The following is a 21,788-nucleotide window of genomic DNA, read 5'->3' on the forward strand; positions in this document are numbered from 1 at the left end:
GGACGCAGTGGACCGGCCTCGTCCCTTGCCACAAGGAGATCAAATTAGGATGACGCAATGGACTGCTCAGGGAGTCTAGTCCATTGTGACCAGTAGCTAGTACATGTATATTGAATTGCCAGTGTGTTGGTACTGCATGGGTTTTCTCATATTTCCCCCCAGTAACTGCTGAAAGTAGTATTTTTGAGAAGTGTGGCACTACTCCAGAGTCCAGATTGACCTGGATGAATACATGTAGGCCGTTCAGCCAGAGACTGCCATGCAACACCCCTCTGCCGGCAAAGATCAGGCAGTGGTAGCAAGGCCAATGATAGGGAGGACAGGTCGTGACGGGTAGGTCCAGTAAAAAAATCAGGAAGGTTGCAACTACAAGTATCCTTCCAATGGGTGGTCCACTAACACTGAGAGGACAGATTGCGACTATTGTATCATGTACTAAGGGGTGGTCCAGAAAAATCAGGACATACCAGTTAATATGTGCACCAGGGGTAGCAGATGTACGTGTCAAAGGACATACTGTGGCAACTAATACTGCTGTGACCATGGACAGGCGCAGCCACTCCCAGCTCGAGTAATCATATGTAACAAACAAAGTAAGTAACAGAAACAAAGTTTATTCCACTATTTACAGTTGGAAGGGATATTGAAGTCATCAGTAGCTTCACAGTACCACTAATGATCCTTGATAGAGTCAATTCTATAACAGAACTGCACCCGAACTAGTCGTTTGCAAATATCACTGATGTCAACAATCTAAAATGTTTTTCGTCTTCGCAAACTGTCCAAACATTCCTTGTCCTTGCAGAGGACATCCAACCTTGAATACTTCCATCTCGAAACAGACGACACTGGCGACGGAGATGGACGTCTGGTTTCTTCCCTGGAACAAAACAGCAGAAGGTTGTATCAGAAGATGCCATAAGATTGCACATCAACTATATTCAAATTAGGTACATGTACATGTACATTGTGCGAACCTATTGCCCTGTTGGAGACGCATTTGATTGCGTCTTCTTCTCCTTCAAGATTCTATCGCAGATCCACTACAACTGTCCAGTTGCTAACCAACTGTCCCGACCACACTGTCTTACATGTATGAAGCCTTCAACATACCTGATTTGTTCTGATTTTGATTTGAGCATTTTGGCAATTTGCAATGGGTCCATCCTCTTGTCAATCTTACGATGTTGCAGCCATGTCAAGTATGCCTCCTGCTGCCTCCCGGCTTGTTGCAACATCCTCACGTGATGAAAGGTATACTCTTCCACATCTGAAAAGAAAATGAATGTAACAAATTTGAGGCCACTTTGCTCACCTGTGACAGTTAACTTGGCCAGTTTAAATGGATGACTGCTCACAGAAATCGGTCTACTTCCCGTAGATTGAAGGACGGACCAATGTTGAAGATCAATCAAGTTTCTGAAAGCAAGGTACATGTACTTGCTTCTTCATTATCTTCTCCTGCATTCGATATGGCCAAGTCCGGGCAAGTCAATGCAGCAATCCCCACAGCTTGGTCTTGAGCAGTTCTGTTCCCACTGGCCACGTACATGTACATGTACATGCCTACATGAAGACCTTCAAATGGTCCTACCTGGCACACACTGAAGGCATAACCTTGAGAAATGTATCGCGTCCTGAACCTTTCCCATTTCACCAAGTATCATTGCCTTCATGCTGTACACCTTGCTTGCCAGAAGAGAGAGGTCTGATCCAATGGTCTTCGGATCTAGTGAACATGGTATTGCTGAATGATTAATTATAAAGTGATTAGTACCCAGATGATATCTGTGACAGGTAATCGTGATCATACCTTGCAATATATTTCATTTCATCTCTGTTCTCTAAGTGAGTACAGTCACCGCCTGAAGTCACTCCACAGACAGACGGATCAAAGAGTGCCGGCTAAGAGCCTCAAATGAATGGCTATGTCTATAACCCTTACATGTATGCCAGATGCGCATACACCAACTGGAGTCGTGACAACAGAACACCTTTACAATAGGTCTTCATGGTCAATACCTCTACTACTCCTTCATGGTCATAGACACCAATACAGTTTCCCGACCCTAGGTGGTAACATGACAATGTAAGCTTACAGTGCAGAACAGAGACCCGAGTACATGTACATTGACCTGCATCTACCTGAAGTGTATATGTATGAATACAGGCAGCAGTGTTTTCAGGAGATTAGGACTTACAATCATGCAACACACCTGAAGATTCCATTTTTCTTCTTTTCCCTTTTGGTGATTGGCACGGATCATCTTCTTCATGTATTGACAAATCTTGAACTAAATCAACGGCCCTAGAATATGACAAGAGAGAATAATGCATATTTTTGAGAAATGAAAAAAACTCATTCAGATCAACACGCAAGTCTCATCTTACCAGGAATGTAAGTACATCCAATGCATCAGACGTTTTACTTAATCCTGCCGAGTGCAGTGTCGGAGCAGTCTAAAACAGTTTCAAACTCCAAGATACTTATATGATGACAACCAAAGCCTGGAGTTGAAACATGAATTACCTGCTCAAGCACTGAGAAGCCTCTTCAAGCTGTTCAAGATGAACCAAGGCATGTGCTTTAAAGATGCAAGCAAGGATCGCATCGGTATTGCTTGGCCCAGCTTGACTTGACTGTGTCCCATCTACTACATCTCCATGTAATCCTAACACTTCAGCTGACTGTGTTAATGTCTGATTGCATTCAAATGAGGTCTCTTGTATCTTTCTTTTTCTCGAAGTACCTAGAAGTTTGAGCCAAATCATTAAGAACATCACGTGTCAGTCCTAAGGGTGTCCTTAATAGAGAGGTTCTACTGTACTAAAGCCACCAAGATACAACCTTTCTGAGGGTGGTCACTCTGCTGACCAACTGGAATTGACCATACCAAATAACAGAGAAGACAGTCAATGGACCAGTCTTTCAAGTGTTTTAATAAGTATCTCATTGCCCACGTTGAGTGCATACCTTGGCTTTGAGAGCTATGTACAGAGCCACCAGTGCTGTCACCTGTTGGGAGAATTATGCTACTGGGTTGACTGAAGAACATATCTTTCGATGCATTGATTGCGGTCATTCTGCCCAGAATCCTCTCACAGATTGTCACAGCATCATCATATCTTCCTGACATCACCAGTGAGTACGCAGTTTCAAGGAATATGGTCCTAATCCCCGGCAACTTGATCATGAGTGGGGTTGCTCTTCTAGGACCTTTCTTCCCACTGAGAACTTTGATCAGGTTGAGATATTTTTGGGAGGCTATTTCAAATCTGAAGCAAAACACATGACGTTTGAAACTAAAATAAAACAGAGATTCACAACAGTTAAAAAGTTGTGATGACTTATATGTTAGGTATATGAATCCATGCAGGTAGCAATAAGCATTTGAGTTATAAGCCCAAACAAAAAAAGGTTTGTATGATGTCAAAGAGTGTTAGTGAGGTGCAAACGACATCCGCTGTGACACACCACATAAAAGTACAACTGATTTGTACAAGATGTACCAATCAACTTACTGCTCCATCTCCAGGCATCTTCTGGCAAACACATACAGCGCTACTTCTAAGTTGATGTCTGGGCTGATCGACTCCACAACATACCGACCAACAGACAAGTTGATATCAATCATTTCTTCACTTGGCGAAATGCTGGCTGGACACTTTCCCTCATCGCCCTCTTCAAGAGCCTACATGTGTAATACAAATAGAACAAGTCCTTAATGTCAAAAGAATATCTGATCAAAAGTATCAAAGACGTCAGAGAATCATGACTGGCAGGATACGGTTTTACTGGAATGCTTCAATGAGGAACACCTTCACCTCAAGTTACAGCTACCTGTACATTCAAAATTCAAACTAATTTGGTTGAATACATGTAGAGCTTGAGTAATTGCACTTGCATCATTCTAGTACACGTACTAAGACCACCATCATGGATGGTCTGAGTGACTTAGCTTTAATTGGGACTTTCATCTAGTCACCAAATTTGGACCTTTCAATGCTGATGAGGAGAGAGTGGTTTAACTGAGATATAAGTACCCCCTGAGATTGTGGCATATAAACTCACTGTAACCAAGAGATTGAGAGACTCCAACTCAACGTCATGTTGTCCAAGTTGTTGATACAGTACTGATGTATTGTAAAGTGGCATCTTGTATGTGAAACACTTTTCCATGGCTTGTCGGTTGTGGTGTAAGGCAGTTTGAGGTTTATTCTGAAAACAGAGGCAACAGGAGGGGTCTTAATGGGGAGGTTTTGACTAGCATTTAGAAATTAGCTTTGTTCCAATGAAATCAGTGACTCACTTTATCTCTGGAACATGAGATATGATGAGGACATTGTCCTCAAGTTTTTCATCAAGCAGGTGTTTGGCACTAGCTGGCAGGTACATTGTGTACTTCATATAACATGCCATGATTGTCAGCCGCGTGTCAAAATCTGACCTTTAGAGTCAACACTGATATTCCTGAGCCAAAAACAACTTGACCACTTAGCTCCTGCCTGTCTTCCTTTTACTCACCAACTTCTCATAACAGCAGCCAATCAAGTCGTATAGCCTAGCTTGGAGTATTGGGATATCAGATATCACGTTAGTTAGGGCTAAGAGAGCAGACTCCGGTTTATTCTGATGAAAGAGGGAATTAGCTGCAAAATAGACGACACTTGAATTTGCAGTCAAAAGAAGATTTAAAACATGAAATTGAAAGAGCTTGCGAATAAGTCTTCGTTGTTGAACAGCCTGAATACCAAATGTCATTTTGAAAGTGTTGAACCAACATGATCCCATTTCAATTTCTAGGTGAGAAAGGCTCTCAACTGTCATTGACTGTACCTTTAAGATCAAATTATTCTAATTTCACCCACCTCTGAGATATTTACAATAGAACTCCATATCATTTGGTTGATTTTCTTCAATAGCTTCTATACATTCCTTATACTGTCCAGCTAGGTTATGACACAAGCCCAGCAGGAGGCTCATGGTTCTAAACACTCTGGCTGCATTCTCATCAGATATTGGATTCTGGTTCACTCCAAGGAGAAAATGGTGAGAGATGCTGTCAGGATCCTGGAACGTCAAGAGAAACAGCAATGGTGGAATATTTGAATACCCATGGTCATTAAGTCACGAAGTTTGAGTGACAAAGATATCACTTATAACTTTGTCACTGGCCACTCTATTTGCATCCATCCCGACAGCATTGTCCTTCACTTTTCACATGCCTTCCATGAAATTACAAGAAACCAGCATGAATGTTACCTGCTTTTTTTGAAGAGCTCTATTTCGCAAGAGATAATCTAGAAAGGTGAATGCATTCTGCTGGTTTCCTTGTTTCACCCAGCGCAATCCCAGAAGAATTGAGAGATGACAGATCTGGAGGAAACACTCTGAAACAAGAAACAAAACAACATTGTCAAATATCATTAATACGATTGGCCTGGCTTCTGTAGTGCACCCATTCAGGACAGCATTGTTGCTATGCATATGACCATGACGTCATGGCTGAGATTGAAGCATTGTCTTAAAGCCTTAAAGTGACCTCAGAAGATGTAGGATGTGATGTGTAGACAAAGGATGTGACGCGTGAGGGATGTATCATGATAGTCATTAGACTAACCGAGACAAACATGAACTTTCAGAGACGTATTGGAGAATGTGGCTTTGACAAAATGGATGCCTACCTGGTCTAAGATGAATAAACTGCTTGAAAAGTTTGACAAGATTTGAGAGGCTGAACTGCTTCAACGTAGAATGGCATCCATCACTTTCCAGCAGAAATGCTTTAAAAAAACAGAAAGTGATTATGACAACACTATGAAAATAGCCAGATATATTACTTGGGCCTTTTTGACTACAGCACTGTTTTAGAATTCTTCACACAAAATCACCTTTTGTAAGAGTTGCAAACAATTTCTTCTCAGCTATGAAGGTGGATGCAGTGCTTGAAGCAGCCTGGTAGTGGATGCTGCACCAGTTATACAGCAGGGTCATCAAGACAGCAGCACTTCTCTCCATATGCCACAAACCTAAAATACAATAAATAATAGATAACCCAACTGGAAGATAAACACAAATGTACAATTACATTTTCTTGCAAGATTCGAATATGTTGGACGACTGAATCAGCAAAGTTCGTCCAAAAGATTAAGATCAACACAAGATCCAGCCTTCATTTCAATGTTTATGCTGAATACATCTCCTGAAGTCCCAGATTCAAACCAAAAAATAGGTTTTACTTTTTCTTACCTAGGGTAATATTTATTTGCTTTTCCATCAGCATGATCAGTGATTTGCCCGAGACAGATTTCTTCCGAGCTTGTGCGGTTTGCTACAAAAATAAACAACTATCCATGCAGGTGACCATATAAAATGAGGCTTTTCATACATCATGTACAAATTAAAACTACATCTACATGGACTTGCTGAAGATTAATCTCAGGGAAACACTGACAAATCTAGCCTAGTACGGAAGGAGTACCTCTGATGGTTCAGAATGTAGATGCCAAGTCACATCACCAAACTCCTGTATAGGGCGATGATAAAATTCTATCATGTCAAAACAAGTACTTTACATTTCGTTTCTGCTTCCATATAGTGTGTGTGCTTGCAGGTGTTGTTGACTGTAATGATCTGTCAATTGCCCAAGGCTAGGGGGGGGGCACGAAAGGCCTTTTCGAAGAACATTATTCGGGCTTCGCCCTCAAAGAGCCCCCTCTTTGCCCTCTATCCAGCTGTGCTGGATCCGCTCCCTAATTTGACGGTGACATACCATCTGGTCCAGTCACCAGTCAGACAAGGATCCCGTTTTGCGAGTTGTCATGCTGTGGATAATCATGTTTATTACTTATGCTCTTGCAGGCTTCACAAATCTGCCAGAAACTTACACTAAGTACAGCACCATCTTCATTGAGGACCAGAAAGCCGAGAGAATCGGGAATGCCATCAATTCCTTCGGTGATGGTGGACATTCTACCTGTTGGGCTGGTCACTGTTCACTAAAAGATTGGAGAAACAAGTCGTCACAATTCCGTTGGTGTCATAACTCATATGCAATTTGAATTGCAGCGGACGTCACTGTTTAACAATAACATAAGTTGTGTACCGGTGCTACGGAATACGCTGCATGACACAAGGGCCTTAACATCACAGGAGGAAAGAATGGTGGTTTTTCAATCGTATTGAATTTGGCTAAATCACAGGGCTGGGCCAGGCCAACCTCCGAGTCTGAATCTGATGATGGGGGAGGGGGGGGGCGAGGGGGTTGATCCAGCAGCGGACATTTGTCTTGACTCTTGCTTGGCGCTGCTACAGCTTAAAGTGCTGTGGTACAGCCTAGAAGCAGTGTCATCATTGGCGAAATCGACCACACGGCACAGTAGAGTTTCGTCCAAAAATAGATCTGTTTACACACTACGGCAAGGCGTATTGCAGGTACACGTCAACGGGTCATTGATTGTCGGACGTCAGTTCGCCAAGAAAACCAAAGGAATCGAAGGATTCATTGAACTCATCAACACATCATTAGTTTTCAGTGAAGTGCAACTGTATTCCTAGGTAAATCACTTTGGTATATAGAGAGTAAGATTACAATTAACTCACGTTAAAGTGGTAGCGTTGTCAGTACGTTGGTTTAGGGGCGCAATAACCTAGCTTATAGCGAGCAATTAGTACACTAAGATTTCAGTGATTAACATAATAGTTGCAAGTATTTGGCATTTTAGACTCATATTTCGTGCTATAATAACTACGTTGTAAACATAATGCTCAAAATTGATTCATGAAAAAGTTGTTAGGGCAATATCAAGCAAGCAGTAATGGAAAAAAGTGTAATTCCATCAACTGAATATTGTTTTTAGACACTATAACATTTTAGGCCTACTTTTCCGTAAACCACGAGAACAATGTATGTGAAAAAAACAACACATATAAGTGAGGCGCCGAGTATACAGTAATTGTAAGGTAAAGAAAAGCTCGGTCTGGAGGTCCGGAGTCCGAAACTGTGACGGTCACGAGAGTGGCTTGTCCTTACGGATAGATCGAGAGGGCGGTTTGGGGTTCCGCCGACGGTGCTCGCATGCATTAGTCGTATCCCCGAAACCTTTACAACGCGAACAAAGCTGGTGGCATCCATGACGGTATAGGAATTGACGGTGAGGTAACAAAAAAACTCGTGGCATATCGGATGCGCATCCGATGACGGTAAAGAAATTGACGGTAAAGGATCTCGTGGCATATCGGATGCGCATCCGAAGACGGTGAAGGATCTCGTGGCATATCGGATGCGCATCCGATGACGGTAAAGAAATTGACGGTAAAGGATCTCGTGGCATATCGGATGCGCATCCGAAGACGGTAAGGGAATTGACGGTGAAGGATCTCGTGGCATATCGGATCCGAAGACGGTAAGGGAATTGACGGTGTTAAGGATCTCGTGGCATATCGGATGCGCATCCGAAGACGGTAAGGGAATTGACGGTAAATGATCTCGTGGCATATCGGATGCGCATCCGATGACGGTTTTATATACATATATATATATTATATAAATTTTAGTTTTACACTATTATGTAAGTGCAAGCTCTAGTGAGCTCACACAACTGTTTGACAGTCCTGGCTCCTCCATCGTGCTGACAACATGATGAGAGAGATGAGACAGTCACAGCCAGGCAAAATAAGTCTTGGCTGCTCTGCCAAGTTGTCAACATGGTGAGAGAGATGAGGAAGTCACAGCCAGGCCGAATCAATCCTGGCTGCTCCACCGTGTTGACAACATGATGCGAGTGATGAGACAGTCACAGCCAGGCCGCATCAATCTTCGCCGCACTGCCTAGTTGTTAATAAGGCGAGAGAGATGAGACAGTCAGAGCCAGGCCGAATCAGTTCTGGCTGCTCCACCGTGTTGACAATAATTATGGTGAGAGAGATGAGACAGTCACAGCCAGGCCAAATCAGTCTTGGCTGCTCTGCCAAGTTGTCAACATGGTGAGAGAGATGAGGCAGTCACAGGCCGAATCAGTCCTGGCTGCTCCACCGTGTTGACAACATGATGAGAGAGATGAGGAAGTCACAGCCAGGCCGAATCAATCCTGGCTGCTCCACCGTGCTGACAACATGATGAGAGAGGTGAGGAAGTCACAGCCAGGCCGAATCAATCCTGGCTGCTCCACCGTACTGACAACATGATGCGCACGAGTGATGAGACAGTCACAGCCAGGCCACATCAATCTTCGCCGCACTGTCTAGTTGTTAATATGGCGAGAGAGATGAGACAGTCACAGCCAGGCCGAATCAGTTCTGGCTGCTCCACCGTGTTGACAATAATTATGGTGAGAGAGATGAGACAGTCACAGCTAGCCTAGCCAGGCCAAATCAGTCTTGGCTGCTCTGCCAAGTTGTCAACATGGTGAGAGAGATGAGGAAGTCACAGCCAGGCCGAATCAGTCCTGGCTGCTCCACCGTGTTGACAACATGATGAGAGAGATGAGGAAGTCACAATCGGAGATCCTTCACCGTCAATTCCTTTACCGTCATTGGATCGATGCCACCAGATTTTGAAACTTCACCGTCAATTCCTTTACCGTCATTGGATCGATCCACCAGATTTTTTGTAACTTCACCGTCAATTCCTTTACCGTCATTTGATCGATGCCACCAGATTTTTTGTAACTTCACCGTCAATTCCTTTACCGTCACTGGATCGACGTCTCCAGATTTTTTTGTTTTTGTAAAGGTTTTGGGGATACGACCAATGCATGCGAGCACCGTCGGCGGAACCCCAAACCGCCCTCTCGATCTATCCGTGGGACACGCCACTAGAGTGACTGTCACGCTTACGGACTCCGGACCTCCAGACTTTAGAGACCGAGCTTTTCTTTACCTTACATACTACATACTCGGCGCCTCACTTATATGAGTTGTTTTTTTCACATACATTGTTCTCGTGGTTTACGGAAAAGTAGGCCTAAAATGTTATAGTGTCTAAAAACAATATTCAGTTAATGGAATTACACTTTTTTCCATTACTGCTAATATTGCCCTATCACCTTTTTCATGAATCAATTTTGAGCATTATGTTTAATACAACGTAGTTATTAGGGCCGTTTAGACGACAGGCGAAAAGACCGCATTCGGATCGAATCTGGATGAATCCGGATTAAAACCACCCAAGGCGATGGTACCTTTTTAGTCCGGATGCAACCACATTGATCCGGATCTTTTTGCGTTTACACGACGAAAAATTAATCCGGATTCGGGACGCATCCGGATTTTTTCGCGTCGTCTAAACGGCCCTTATATAGCACGAAATATGAGTCTAAAATGCCAAATACTTGCAACTATCTCCTTTGTCCCTCCACCATAAGGCCTATTTTCCCCTTACATCACTATTTCGGACACTCAGCGCCCCATTTCTGGAAAGGTGTATAGGGTGGACCTTGTCTCCACCGTTATGAAAAATGGGTCTCACTTTCACATGGTGAATACCTGATCGTTTCCATAAAGGGATTGCAAGAAATCAGAACACCAGACCTGAAGAGACAGCAGATACTGCAACAACCATAACATGCTGCCACAACCAGACCTAATACAGCATTGACGCAACCAGACCTGATAGACAGGAGATGCTGCCATAACGAGACCTGATGAGATTGCAGATACTGTCACAACCAGACATGGCGAGATAACAAATGCTGTTTCACCCAGAGCCAAGGGCAGCACTAGATGGGTTGTTCCCCTATACGCCATTGCCCAGAGCTGGCACTGATCTGTATTCAAGATGGGTTGTTCCCCAATGCGTCGTTTCCAAGAGCTAGCCCGGATGCTTGTCGTCTTGACAAGTTGTTCCCCTATCATTGCTCGTCAGATGTAGAGCTAGCACTGTTTTGTCTGTATTCCGACCGATTATGGTATTATGTAACTGGCCATGAGTAGGCCGCTCTGTGTAGTCACCGATCCTGAGTAATTTCCCAGCCCCCATGCGGCGCGTCGAGCGACTTGTAGTGCCAAGCAACTGCTGAGCCTGCGACACAACACACATTTACTGATGAGCAGATGACTGAGTAGGGTCATTCATGAACAAACGCGCCAAGTCTGTAGGTAAGTCATTCGATATATTCTCATAAACCTTTTGACTAGTGATTTTCGTATTAGGTCATGGAGATGTTCCATCAACTCACTGTTTCGTCAGAATCGAGCTATCTGGCACGATCTGCCTGTTTTGGTCACGGTGGAATTGGTCCCAGCATTCCCATTTGTACGGGATCTCACTGATAGATATATAGTGGTGTGTTCCCGACAATCCTTATCGGCGGTTTCGGCAGTTAATGTCAGCTTGCTGCTAAAAATGTAGCCGGCTTGCCGATTTCTCTTTTTTCGGGACATCATAACAATCAAGTATAGGCATCTCTTGTCAGTTGCTTTAATTGCTACTATCTCTTCGCTCTACCAAGCCTGTAATCAAAGGCTCGCTGACCAATTATTGCCTGGGCGAAAGAATTCTGATAAAACTGGAAGAACCTTTTTAAAAAGGGGGACTATGGACAATGGAGTCAAATTGGTGGTCACCGCGTTTTATAGAGTCAATGACATACTCCTCTATATCACATCAATGTATGAAAGCCTGGTAGGCCTACACTATACAGCAGCTGGTATACGTGTGGTTCAGGTTAGTTTATTCTAGAAAATCAGTAATTATGTGATATTTCAATGCAGGGAGATACGAAAGTCACAGATGTCTCCCGTGAAACTATACTGTGCACATATGCATCAGGTAGATAGAGAGCTGCCCGACTCCTCCCTTCCTACAGACACCCTTTAAAGAGGGTCGTTGTACAGGCGGGGGTCAGTTTGGTTGTCTTCAGGAGACTAGTATATGGGGCCTGGATTGTCTTAGAATTGGCGTTGATTACATTTATATTCATCATACTTTGAGATAGGAGAGATCTCTATGGGATTGACGATCGACTGTCTCCTGTCTATAGGCTCCCTTTAAAGCAGTTTCAATCAGAACTAAGATTAAGTAAAGGGATGATGAATTTGTGATTGTCCAATTGGATATTTTTCAAATCCACCTCTTCAGTCTTCTTTTCCCTCGAGTGATTTCCACTGATCTCTTGATGAAGGTATTCAGTCGGAAAAAACATGGAGGTGTTGCCTCTGAGTGTGTGTAAATGTTGCGCTTCTTCGATCGAGAAGAGAAGCACAAAAGCCTAGTCATTCTATTTACCCGAGAGATAAAGAGGCTTCCTTTGTTGTCTAGGTTTCTTATTTTCAATTTGTTCTTGAATGTACCTTTCTCCCACACGATTTAGAGCCATTGAAATGCACATCACCGAAATGTCATCATTCTTCATTGAAGTCAAAAACAAGGATACATTTATCAATCGATCATCTGTAGTGCAATGGCGGAACGGAGGCTGGTAGGTATTGAAAAATATCTAACCTTTGGGGAGAATTATTGTTTTCCTGGCACGTGTACCTAATTCATGAGACTGATTATAAAACTCTGACAAATCAGGCGAACAATGAATCTCCTTATAAGCTTTAGTGGTTGTGGCAACGTGACCGCTGCAGTCTCAAGAGAGGGAGGAGAGCAATGATATTGATTTAAAATGTCGGGTTAGGATGCCAGTGATTTGTCTTATGTGACTGATTCATATCGATCTGTTCAGTTTCTTTTGTACGGAGTCGCGACTTTGTCCCGATGTGGCTCGTTCATCAAAGGTCGGGTTACGACTCCAGGTTTTGGCGTCTTGATTGGTCATGACCTTGGGGTGACTCATCATGAGGATATCAGGGGTTAATGTTCGCTTCTCGGCTCTGGTATAAAACTTCATCAGGATCTACGGTTGGGGGTGACCCAGGTTCACTAAAAAATTGCAGTTTGCTATTGGAATATCACTAAAAAAAGTGCAGTATATATATATACTCGATCGATGAGAGTTCTTTGGATCTTTCCCTTGGTCCTCTGCTCATACTTAGGATAGGATAGGATATATTGGAAGCCTTTAACTTATCGATTTATCCATTAGTTTGAGAAGGTTTAGGCAATATTCTCCACATAACTACCGCCATCAATGTTAAAAATCAATTGACTTTGCTAAAATTAGGCTGGTAATTAATGATTGTGTCATGGACGCAGACGCAGACGGGCCCAATGTAACCAACCGGGAATTAGAAACTTTGATTTTATACTGTGCCTTTCTTTATGCTACATCTCCAATATATTGCTCATAAGAACGCTCTTTTGGATGAATCTTGTATCCTTTGAATATTTGTGATTGGCCTTTCTACTGTATAAATCAATCTAACAAAAAAACCACCGATGACGACTGCTGAATGTTGCTGTATAAAGATTTGGCTAAGAGGAAAATGATGTTACAGGAAGAGGGTGTTTGGAGATGGGCATTGAATCATCAGAAGATGTGTTGAAAAGCAACAGTAACCGAAGCGAGCTGATGTGGAGCCGAAACCTAATGTATTTGCAGACAAGATCATTATTGCTGTTAATGTCAATTATGTTAAGTATCAGTAAGCTGATCACTTATTTGGGTAACTGCCAAATCATAAAACTGTCTTGAGGGACCGATTGTTGGGACTGATAGTTGGGCTAATCCCCTGCCAAAATGAGTTGTGTTGCTATCTTCACCAAGGCGGATATCCCGAAAATGTTGCAAAAGTTATCTCTTATCAATATTTTTCTATACCAGATGAAGGAGGACTTGTCTATATTTGGGTGATCGATTTTCAAAAATATCGGAAATATGCTACTTCTTTGTTTGTATTTTAGGTACACAGACATATCATTTACAAGGAAAACATCATCGATATCCTATATAAATAGGACACTTCATAGTAAACGGCCTTTGTTGTCGTTTTAGAAATACGCTCAGCCGAGCTGCACCTTAGCCTTGGGCATTCTATCAGATGGAATTTCAGGTCTAATCTGGGATTAATTCCCATTGTTATTTATACGTATGGAATAGATCAAACTATATAACTCATTAATCAGTGTTATTGTTTTGGTGACTAGTTTTCTGATGCCCTGTTATTTAAAAGTTCATTTCATTAAAAGAGATGAAAGCTCGAAGTAAAATTGTCATCCAGAAAAAAATTATCTTGATCCATGTATCTTATTTTTACACAATCCTCCATCCTCATCCTGAGATCAGGCTTTTTTACTCCTACTTCTATCGACAGGCGGAGTATATTGAAAACCACTTAATAATTCAGGATGTCCATCCTCCTGCGCTTCCTCAACATTTACTGCAGTTGTCACGTCTTTTTCAAGAATGATGCACGAGAATGATAAACAAACACCAATGTAAATTTGTCCTCATCCGAGAATGAATGCTGAAGCGGCCGTATATATCACTCCTAAATGCTTATCAAATGAAATAAGTCAAAATGGTTTCGGCAGCATCCTGATAGGTTGTCATGGTTTCCACTAGTTCTCGATCAACAGGTAGATTGTAGAGCCTTATACAGACATTCCTGGCGATGGTGACCTTCTCTGTGACAGACGTGCGTTTTCTAATGGCAACGTTGGCGTTTTAGAGATGAAGGGATGGGTTTGCTGTAACAAAATAGAATACTGAATTATGGTCGAGCCTTGCCTCTACCCAGGAGGAAAGGTCTTCCTGTTCTCCCACAGCAATTAACTCTTGATATCTAATTGTCATCCGCATAATCAATTCTCTTTCATCGTGATATACGATGGATTAATGAGACAGTGTCCAACCTTTAGCTAATCAACTCGCTGGCAGCCTCGACTAATTCAGTCCAGTGATGCTGAGAGCGAGCCTAACTGTATCTTTAGATGGTCAATCGAGCTAATGACTAAGGAATGGTTTGCGGCATGGCCTAATGGTTTCTGTCTATGGATGTTAGGTGGGTGTATCACTGGATTGAATTGGAGATGTTTCCTGTGGGTTATAGGTAAATGTGATGTGAGGAACTAAGGCAAAGGTCCCTTGACACCAAAGTATGAATTGTTGGACTGATATATTTTGACACAGATAATTAAACCATTACATGAAAGGCCGTCTGCTGCAGAATTAGTTAATGATGCAAATTATCACTCTTTATTACTCATGTTACAGTTTTCTTAATGACGCCTTTAATAGCCGCTCGAGGATTGGATGACGACTAACTCACAAGCGCTAATAATAACATGCACCTGTAATTGGTGTTGGATAACCAGTCGTACTATTCAGTAATAGTGGGCATGACCTTTATAGGGAGACTTTAGACAGGAGCCAGGCAGGATGGCCAGATTTACCCTTATCCACGCCGGTGTAACAGTATCGAATGCCCCCCCCCCCCCCTGGAAGAAGTGTCCGGCCCTATTGTCTTCTGCAATATGGTTCTATAGAGACCCTGACCGTCAATAGCTCAGAGACTGAAGCGCATAATAGAATCCTTTGTTTCCCGGGCATTCTATCCTAGGACATTTTCAACTTCTTCACCGGCACAGCTTGTCAATCAGTCACTTCGTCTCTCGTCACACCACCACTGAAACGTCAAGTGCGACCAAACGGCATGCTCTTCCAGCTTCTGGAACGGAATATTTTTTTCCATTTGTCAGCTCGGTAGCAAATTTGAACAACAGATTTCAACTTGTTTCTTGATTGATGTGCTTCCATCCAATTTCCCCAAACTAGCCACAGAGTAGAAACCAATCAGGTTGCCTTTGATCTCATTGTCAGAGCCTTGGCTCAACTACAGTTCGATGAGTTTGCCTAATAAAATGAAGAGGCGAACATCGTTGCAATTTTGTTAGATCTGTCAGTTTTTGATGAAAAACAATTCCATTTTTGTTTCAGATTCCTCGTCCGTGTTGGACATGGAGAGCGATGACCATGCAGCACGCATGACCCATCAGGAACTCTTCGTCATTTATAACTTCTTTGAACACATTCCTCCACCGCCGTTGTTCCGCTCCTTCAAGGAAGGGTTCCTTCACGTGGCTCATGTGATACAGCAACATCCGCAGTTTGTGGAGGGGATGCTGCTACGTGATGTCAATGAAAGACGTAAGTAGAATTTGGAATCTCATTTCCCACTACAATTCATTTCATTATTCATGTGGGTCAAAACTTGCCATTGTGCAGTTTCGTATGTGCTGGGATCGGGAACCCAACTGTCAATTGAAGGGGTGGCCTACTCATCCTTTTGTAAATCTGAGTAGAATATATTTTTTATATACCGGGTGAAAAATCACCTTCCGAAAACGTACAGACTGGACAAAAAATACTCTGCTCCGCCTTCTTGACTGGCACTTACGGATCTCCGATGATTCATTCCTGGGGAAATTGGTTTCCATTTGGAGAATTAGATGTGATCGTCTATTTTTGGCGTTTGCCTGATGCACGATAATGCATTTTGTGTGGGTGAAAATTGCCACTTATGGGCTTTGTTACTATTGGTTTATTGGCAAACTGAGAATACTTTAGACTGATGGAGTATCTTAAATGTCAAAATGAACAACAATGTAAATTATTAACAAGGCTAGAAATGGAGATTGAAAGTATCCGAGTGTGCGTTTTGAGACATGAGTCACATTTTTGGCAATTTTTTCTTTCCTATAGAGGAATTGACTACCTTAAGGAAATGTGGCGGTTTGTAACCCAATATAGATCGAGTTACTTCAGTTACGAAATGAAATCGGTCAGCACTGTTTCAGCCTATTGTTGTGATTGTTCCCCACAGTTATGTAGTGAATCACCTGTCACCGAATCAATATGTGTATTGATCATTTCATTCTGTGTAGTAAGGAGAGTTGCTTGTATGTGTATTGTGTTTTCTTGCCGTGTTGGTTGCTCTCGTTGACCAGTTGATCAACGTTAATGCTGACATGTATGGATAAAGCCAAAATAAATGACCAAGTTAGAACACTTTAGGTTTGATACTGATGCTGACATGGTAAAAGTGGCGGCCATATATGGTCAATAGATCCTGTCGTTTCCCAGAGAACTGTTGTTGTTTTGATCCGTGCCCAAATCAGATTACTCCAGATCATTGTCCTTGGCAACTTTCGAAGTCACAATACCAAGGCAATTCTTGCTTTTATCTGTACCCAAGAAAGTCGTGTTCAACAGCAGCTCTGCCTTCGTAGTTTTCAGGCATTACCATGGAGACGAAAAATACTTTTGTTCCAATAACAGCCTGAGTGACTTTATCAGCTGGTAGATATTCACTGACAGCGACATCACTTGTAATCTGCGGTAACTTGATTTTCTTTAAAACACAGCAATATCAGGTTGTTCTTTCAATGAAATCAGAGGAACGCATTGGAGTTCTATGTCTATATATCAAGAGTGGCCTTATGAATGTTAATCTTGAGTACATGTACGTGTATAGTGTTCTTCATATCGTTCTGGCCAAAGGTACCGAGTTCAACTCGGGAATGAGACCACATCACAGCCTAACCAATGCTCTTTGACGGTGTCAACTAAAGCCGGTCAACTGTGACACCGGCTGTTCAAGGCTGTGTTACCAGAGTCTTTCAAGACTGTGGTGTAACATACTATTGTGATCACATTATTATGCTTTAGTAATTAACAGCAGGTCAGCAATATTGAAGCTAACATTGGTTTGGGAACGGGAGAAATGATCACCACACCATAATTTACTAAACCCCAAACTACTTCCAATTACAGCCCAATTTGTATTGCCCCCTCTTTGTTCCAATGTTTGTTTTGGGATTTTGAGTCTCCTTTATGTTTATGTGATACATGCAGCTTCATGGGTCAGCCAATACATTTGGCCAGATCTATCGGAAAAACACTTTATACGGCTTCCGAGGATATGGCTTCAGGCTTCGAAGAGTTGGTTCATTCTGGTTCATTCCCAGGGGTTCATTCCAGTTCTTGATATTGATCTGATTCAGCCAGCGGGTGATTCGATCAAGGCGAACTCGCTAATTACGAATATCAATCACAAGAAGCAAGTGGTATGGCGAGCCACAGGAGTTTCCTGCTCATTCAACGTCGTTGCTTGCTTTATTCTGAGGGCATCAGGTTGGTGTTCTGAGTGAAATTAACGTCCACTTTCATGTTGGGAGATTGAATTGATTTATTCATAATTCCCTTGGATCATGAGAAAGTCGTGTCTAGCTTTGGATCTGACCTTTTGTAACTGAATCATGACTTAATTAAGAACATCTTGCTATGGATTTGAGGCATAGTCAATGAAACATTTTGGTGGCAATAACTATCACTGCATGCAAAATGAAGATAAGTGAATAAAACAGTTCTGCTGGTTTCACCAGCAGTATATGCCACTGACGTGACTGAGCATTTTTTTCAACTCTGTTCCTAATTCCAAACCAGAACTGGAACTTTATTGCCAGCTGTAGTATTATCAACTACTGAATGTGTCGCCTATGACGTCATGAAACATTGGCAGTTTGGAATCTATCTATATATGTATGAACATCATTGGATTGTTTGAGTATTCATGTCCGTCCACTTTGTCCTTTCTTTACTGAGGACGGATCCCATTGTTAAGGGCCTCCTGCTCAACAGCGCTGACTAACCTTTGATGTTTGAATGAAGCGTGTTGTCTTGTATAGTGCCGGATGACATGACAGATGCCAACAGGGGAATGCGAGGCTGCTGTGTTATTCCTTGGACGTCCATAAAGAATGACATGCGAGAGTGGAACGTGAAAGCTTTCCTGCCAGTGTTCTTGAGTTAACGTGACAGGCCTGACTAATAGGGGATTTTGTTTGATGTGTTCGAGAGATGCAGTGGTAACCGCCAACGTGGTTTCATCTATTTTTGCACGATGTGCCAAAGAAGAAAACACGTCTCTTGTTTGAGGTCTGTTTCTTGGAAGCTTGTCAAAATGACTTGCTTAATCTTTCTTTCTGACTTGAGAGTGTTGTGTTATGAAAGACCGTTGTTGGACAACAAAAGAAGGCACTGGTTTACTGGCACTGTTCTTAATTAAGACATGATTCAGTCATAAAAGGTCAGATCCAAAGCTAGACCCGACTTTCATCCTGCTATGGTGAAGTTGAACATGTATTAACCTTACTAAAACGACAAGCTTACGCTATACCTCTACCACCTTGTCGATAGTTTACTGTTATCATAATCCAACCGATCTGTCCACCTGGTCCCATTCTTCATTATCTGCCTGCCTCAGTAAGCCGATCCGACCCTGGCACCTAAGGACACCGCATTACATGTATTTCATTCCAAGATAATTTTCTGGTAGAAGAAACTTGGCCGCCCGATACCAATATATTGTATGATTATTAAGTTATCGCAATGTATCATGTGGCGGGTCGTTGGTCACCAGAGTCTCGTACTACTCAGTGGACAGATGTGATTTGTGGTGGTATAGAGCAGAGGTGATTTGTGGTGGTATAGAGCAGAGGTGATTTGTGGTGGTATAGAGCAGAGGTGATTTGTGGTGGTATAGAGCAGAGGTGATTTCGATTTGGTTTCGTTGATCAGTAAATCAGGGTTATGGTCGAAATCCTTAGATCTGAAAAGGGCATTTCAGGTCTGTATTTCAGCATTTCAACAAAAATTGAAAATATTCTTTATCGTTTGTACATTTCAGCCAGATTTCCATATATAAACTATGCTGTCTTCAATACAACAAAACAAGGCTCATTCCAACATGATCCAAGTTGGATCAAGGTTATTCATGAAGGTCATGGAAATGAACAAATCCACCATCAAGGTAGGAGCTTATTGCCTTTAAAGCTATGTTACTTCTTAACAATTAAACGAGGGTTATTATAAAGCAACGTCAATTCACGGTTTGTACAAAACAAAGGGAAGTGTATTAAGCAACACAAAAAGTGAGCTACCAGTGGCTTAATCATGTAGCTTACTGAACGGCTCTCTCTCGGGGTTTTCGTTCACATGGTGTGCTTAACATTCTTATATTACTGAAACACCTTATAATGATCAATACATTTCTTCTTCAGCTGGTTTCATTGAGACGAGAACTCTTGGTGCACCAGACGTCACTTCACTACCAAAGCAACCCTCCAACCAAATGACAGCTTACTTAGTTACCGCGTTCAAAGCAGAGGGCGACCCCGACAGACTTGATAAGATGTGGGCAACTTGGAGTGGTGCTGATTTCGTTCAGGCGCATCTTGCCGCTGAATTACAACTCAAACGGATCACGTTACATAAACGAATTGTACAACATGGGACATTTATGTATGTGTTGATGTGCGAACTCGGTGCTGGAGTGACATACCTCAATCGTGCAAGAGACTTCGTTGAGAGACTAAATGAAAGAAAGTGTGGATTTTCTGCACTTTATGTAATCGATGAAAGATACTAGGACCGAAAGAGAGATTTGGGTTGTAGCTGGAATACGGTTTTGTCGTGTTAAGAAAGGACTTAAGTGATCTCATTCCGCTGCCTGGTTGTGACATTGTCCTTGTGAAACCGTGAAACACTGCCATTATAAAGCGTGATTACCGGTATCTGTTATAAAGGGATCAGGTTGGGCTTGCCTCGGTCTGTTCATACATCACACCAAATTTGTTGACTATTGGTTGGGAAAAGAATGGAAATGAAATATGTGCTCCATGTGACTAGATTGTTTGGAAATGGCATGATCATTGGGTTTGACAATGGGAGAAGAGGATTATTGAGGCAAATAAGGGATAGTTTGTGGGAACCCCAGCAACCCTTCATTGGCATGGTGGGGATTCAAATTTAAACACTGGTTACTGGCCATAATAGATTCGTCGGAATCATTTGTTTAGAAGATTATCAGAGGGGCCAAACGGCACTCCTTTCAGTTTCTTTTGCCCCTCAATTTCTTCAGACACAGAGCTCACAAGGAATCCGGAATGTCTGTTGTGGCCCATGCCAGGTATATAATAGCATGGTGCTTAATTGTTCCTGTGATCCATGTGAATTAGAGCCTAATCTTTTTATGTTCATCCTGACATAATCAGTGTCTCTTGATATTTTGGAAGTAGGAGTATCAAAAACTTGTATCTCAGGATGTTGTATGTTAGGCTAAAATGCAATTAAAGAGGACAAGGTGAATGTGTTGGCTGTAATCATAGTTCAATATGTATGTTCTGTATAGAGGGGATTGTGGTACCCATTGGTCATCCTGATATAACCAGTGATTTTCAACATCGCCTCTTGATATTTCGGTAGGAATATCAAAAACCCGTATCTCAGGATGCCCATTGGTAGATTCACCGTGGGTCACATATCTCGAAATTTGTGGAGACTAGATCATCCGTTAACCCCTGTATGAGAACTAATATGCTTGTTCCAAAAAAATGTATTGGCTGAGTAACGCTGTCAAACATGGTGAAAGGCAGGCTTCCCAGTTGTGTTGTGATGCACGCCTATTTTGTAGTACATGTGTAGAATTTCTGTCAGTGTGCGGACTCACTCCCTAATAGCTCTCACAAGTAGAACTAGAATGTCCCCTCGAGAAGGTAAATAAACAGTATTACTTTTTTTAGCCCTTGCCTTGCGTACTTTATTGGTGATGATCTTCAGAGCAGTCGGAGATGTCTGTCTCCGTGAAGGATCTCACCTTTCATAGGAGACTGTCTTCAGAGCAGTCAGAGATGAATGTCTCTGTGAAGGATCTCACCTTTCATAAGAGACTGTCTTCAGAGCAGTCGGAGATGTCTATCTCTGTGAAGGATCTCATCTTTTAGAGGAGACTGTCTTCAGGGCAGTCGGAGATGACTGTCTCTGTGAAGGATCTCATCTTTTAGAGGAGACTGTCTTCAGAGCAGTCGGAGATGACTGTCTCTGTGAAGGATCTCATATTT

General features: G+C 42.3%; 2 protein-coding genes across 5 annotated transcripts; one reads left to right on the forward strand and one right to left on the reverse strand.

The window, feature by feature from the left end:
* Positions 1 to 594: 594 nt before the first annotated feature.
* On the reverse strand, positions 595 to 7,778 carry LOC135487402 (uncharacterized). 4 transcript variants are annotated; one of them, XM_064771030.1, is made up of 16 exons: positions 7,604 to 7,778; positions 6,889 to 6,999; positions 6,251 to 6,332; positions 5,893 to 6,030; positions 5,686 to 5,784; positions 5,264 to 5,391; positions 4,870 to 5,071; positions 4,526 to 4,650; positions 4,073 to 4,219; positions 3,523 to 3,692; positions 2,975 to 3,276; positions 2,531 to 2,750; positions 2,202 to 2,308; positions 1,595 to 1,747; positions 1,114 to 1,270; positions 595 to 880 (listed from the first exon to the last, which is right to left on the reverse strand). In XM_064771030.1, exons 2-16 carry the CDS (start codon positions 6,970 to 6,972, stop codon positions 754 to 756), a joined length of 2,241 nt encoding a protein of 746 aa, XP_064627100.1. In that variant the 5' UTR covers positions 6,973 to 6,999; positions 7,604 to 7,778; the 3' UTR covers positions 595 to 753. The 4 variants fall into 4 exon arrangements, with proteins under 4 accessions (XP_064627100.1, XP_064627101.1, XP_064627098.1 ...); XM_064771031.1 differs by lacking the exon at positions 7,604 to 7,778 and adding an exon at positions 7,283 to 7,318; XM_064771028.1 differs by lacking the exon at positions 7,604 to 7,778 and having other exon boundaries at positions 6,889 to 7,165.
* Positions 7,779 to 10,991: 3,213 nt separating this feature from the next.
* LOC135487414 (uncharacterized) lies at positions 10,992 to 21,468 on the forward strand. Its single transcript, XM_064771047.1, has 4 exons — positions 10,992 to 11,098; positions 15,826 to 16,035; positions 19,577 to 19,699; positions 19,950 to 21,468. Exons 1-4 carry the CDS (start codon positions 11,074 to 11,076, stop codon positions 20,315 to 20,317), a joined length of 726 nt encoding a protein of 241 aa, XP_064627117.1. The 5' UTR covers positions 10,992 to 11,073; the 3' UTR covers positions 20,318 to 21,468.
* Positions 21,469 to 21,788: the final 320 nt, after the last annotated feature.

Source organism: Lineus longissimus, chromosome 5, assembly GCF_910592395.1.
Source record: "Lineus longissimus chromosome 5, tnLinLong1.2, whole genome shotgun sequence".
Classification (NCBI taxonomy): domain Eukaryota; kingdom Metazoa; phylum Nemertea; class Pilidiophora; order Heteronemertea; family Lineidae; genus Lineus; species Lineus longissimus.

Excerpts from the sequence above, each read along its gene's own strand:
- LOC135487402 (XM_064771030.1), bottom strand. The coding sequence starts at position 6,972 with ATGTCCACCATCACCGAAGGAATTGATGGCATTCCCGATTCTCTCGGC. Across the intron at positions 6,333-6,888 it reads AAGATGGTGCTGTACTTAGT|CAAACCGCACAAGCTCGGAA; the intron begins GTAAGTTTCTGG and ends TTATTTTTGTAG. Across the intron at positions 1,748-2,201 it reads TTCAGGTGTGTTGCATGATT|CAATACCATGTTCACTAGAT; the intron begins GTAAGTCCTAAT and ends TTAATCATTCAG.
- LOC135487414 (XM_064771047.1), top strand. The coding sequence starts at position 11,074 with ATGAACAAACGCGCCAAGTCTGTAG. Across the intron at positions 11,099-15,825 it reads CAAACGCGCCAAGTCTGTAG|ATTCCTCGTCCGTGTTGGAC; the intron begins GTAAGTCATTCG and ends TTTTTGTTTCAG. Across the intron at positions 19,700-19,949 it reads TGAACAAATCCACCATCAAG|CTGGTTTCATTGAGACGAGA; the intron begins GTAGGAGCTTAT and ends TTTCTTCTTCAG.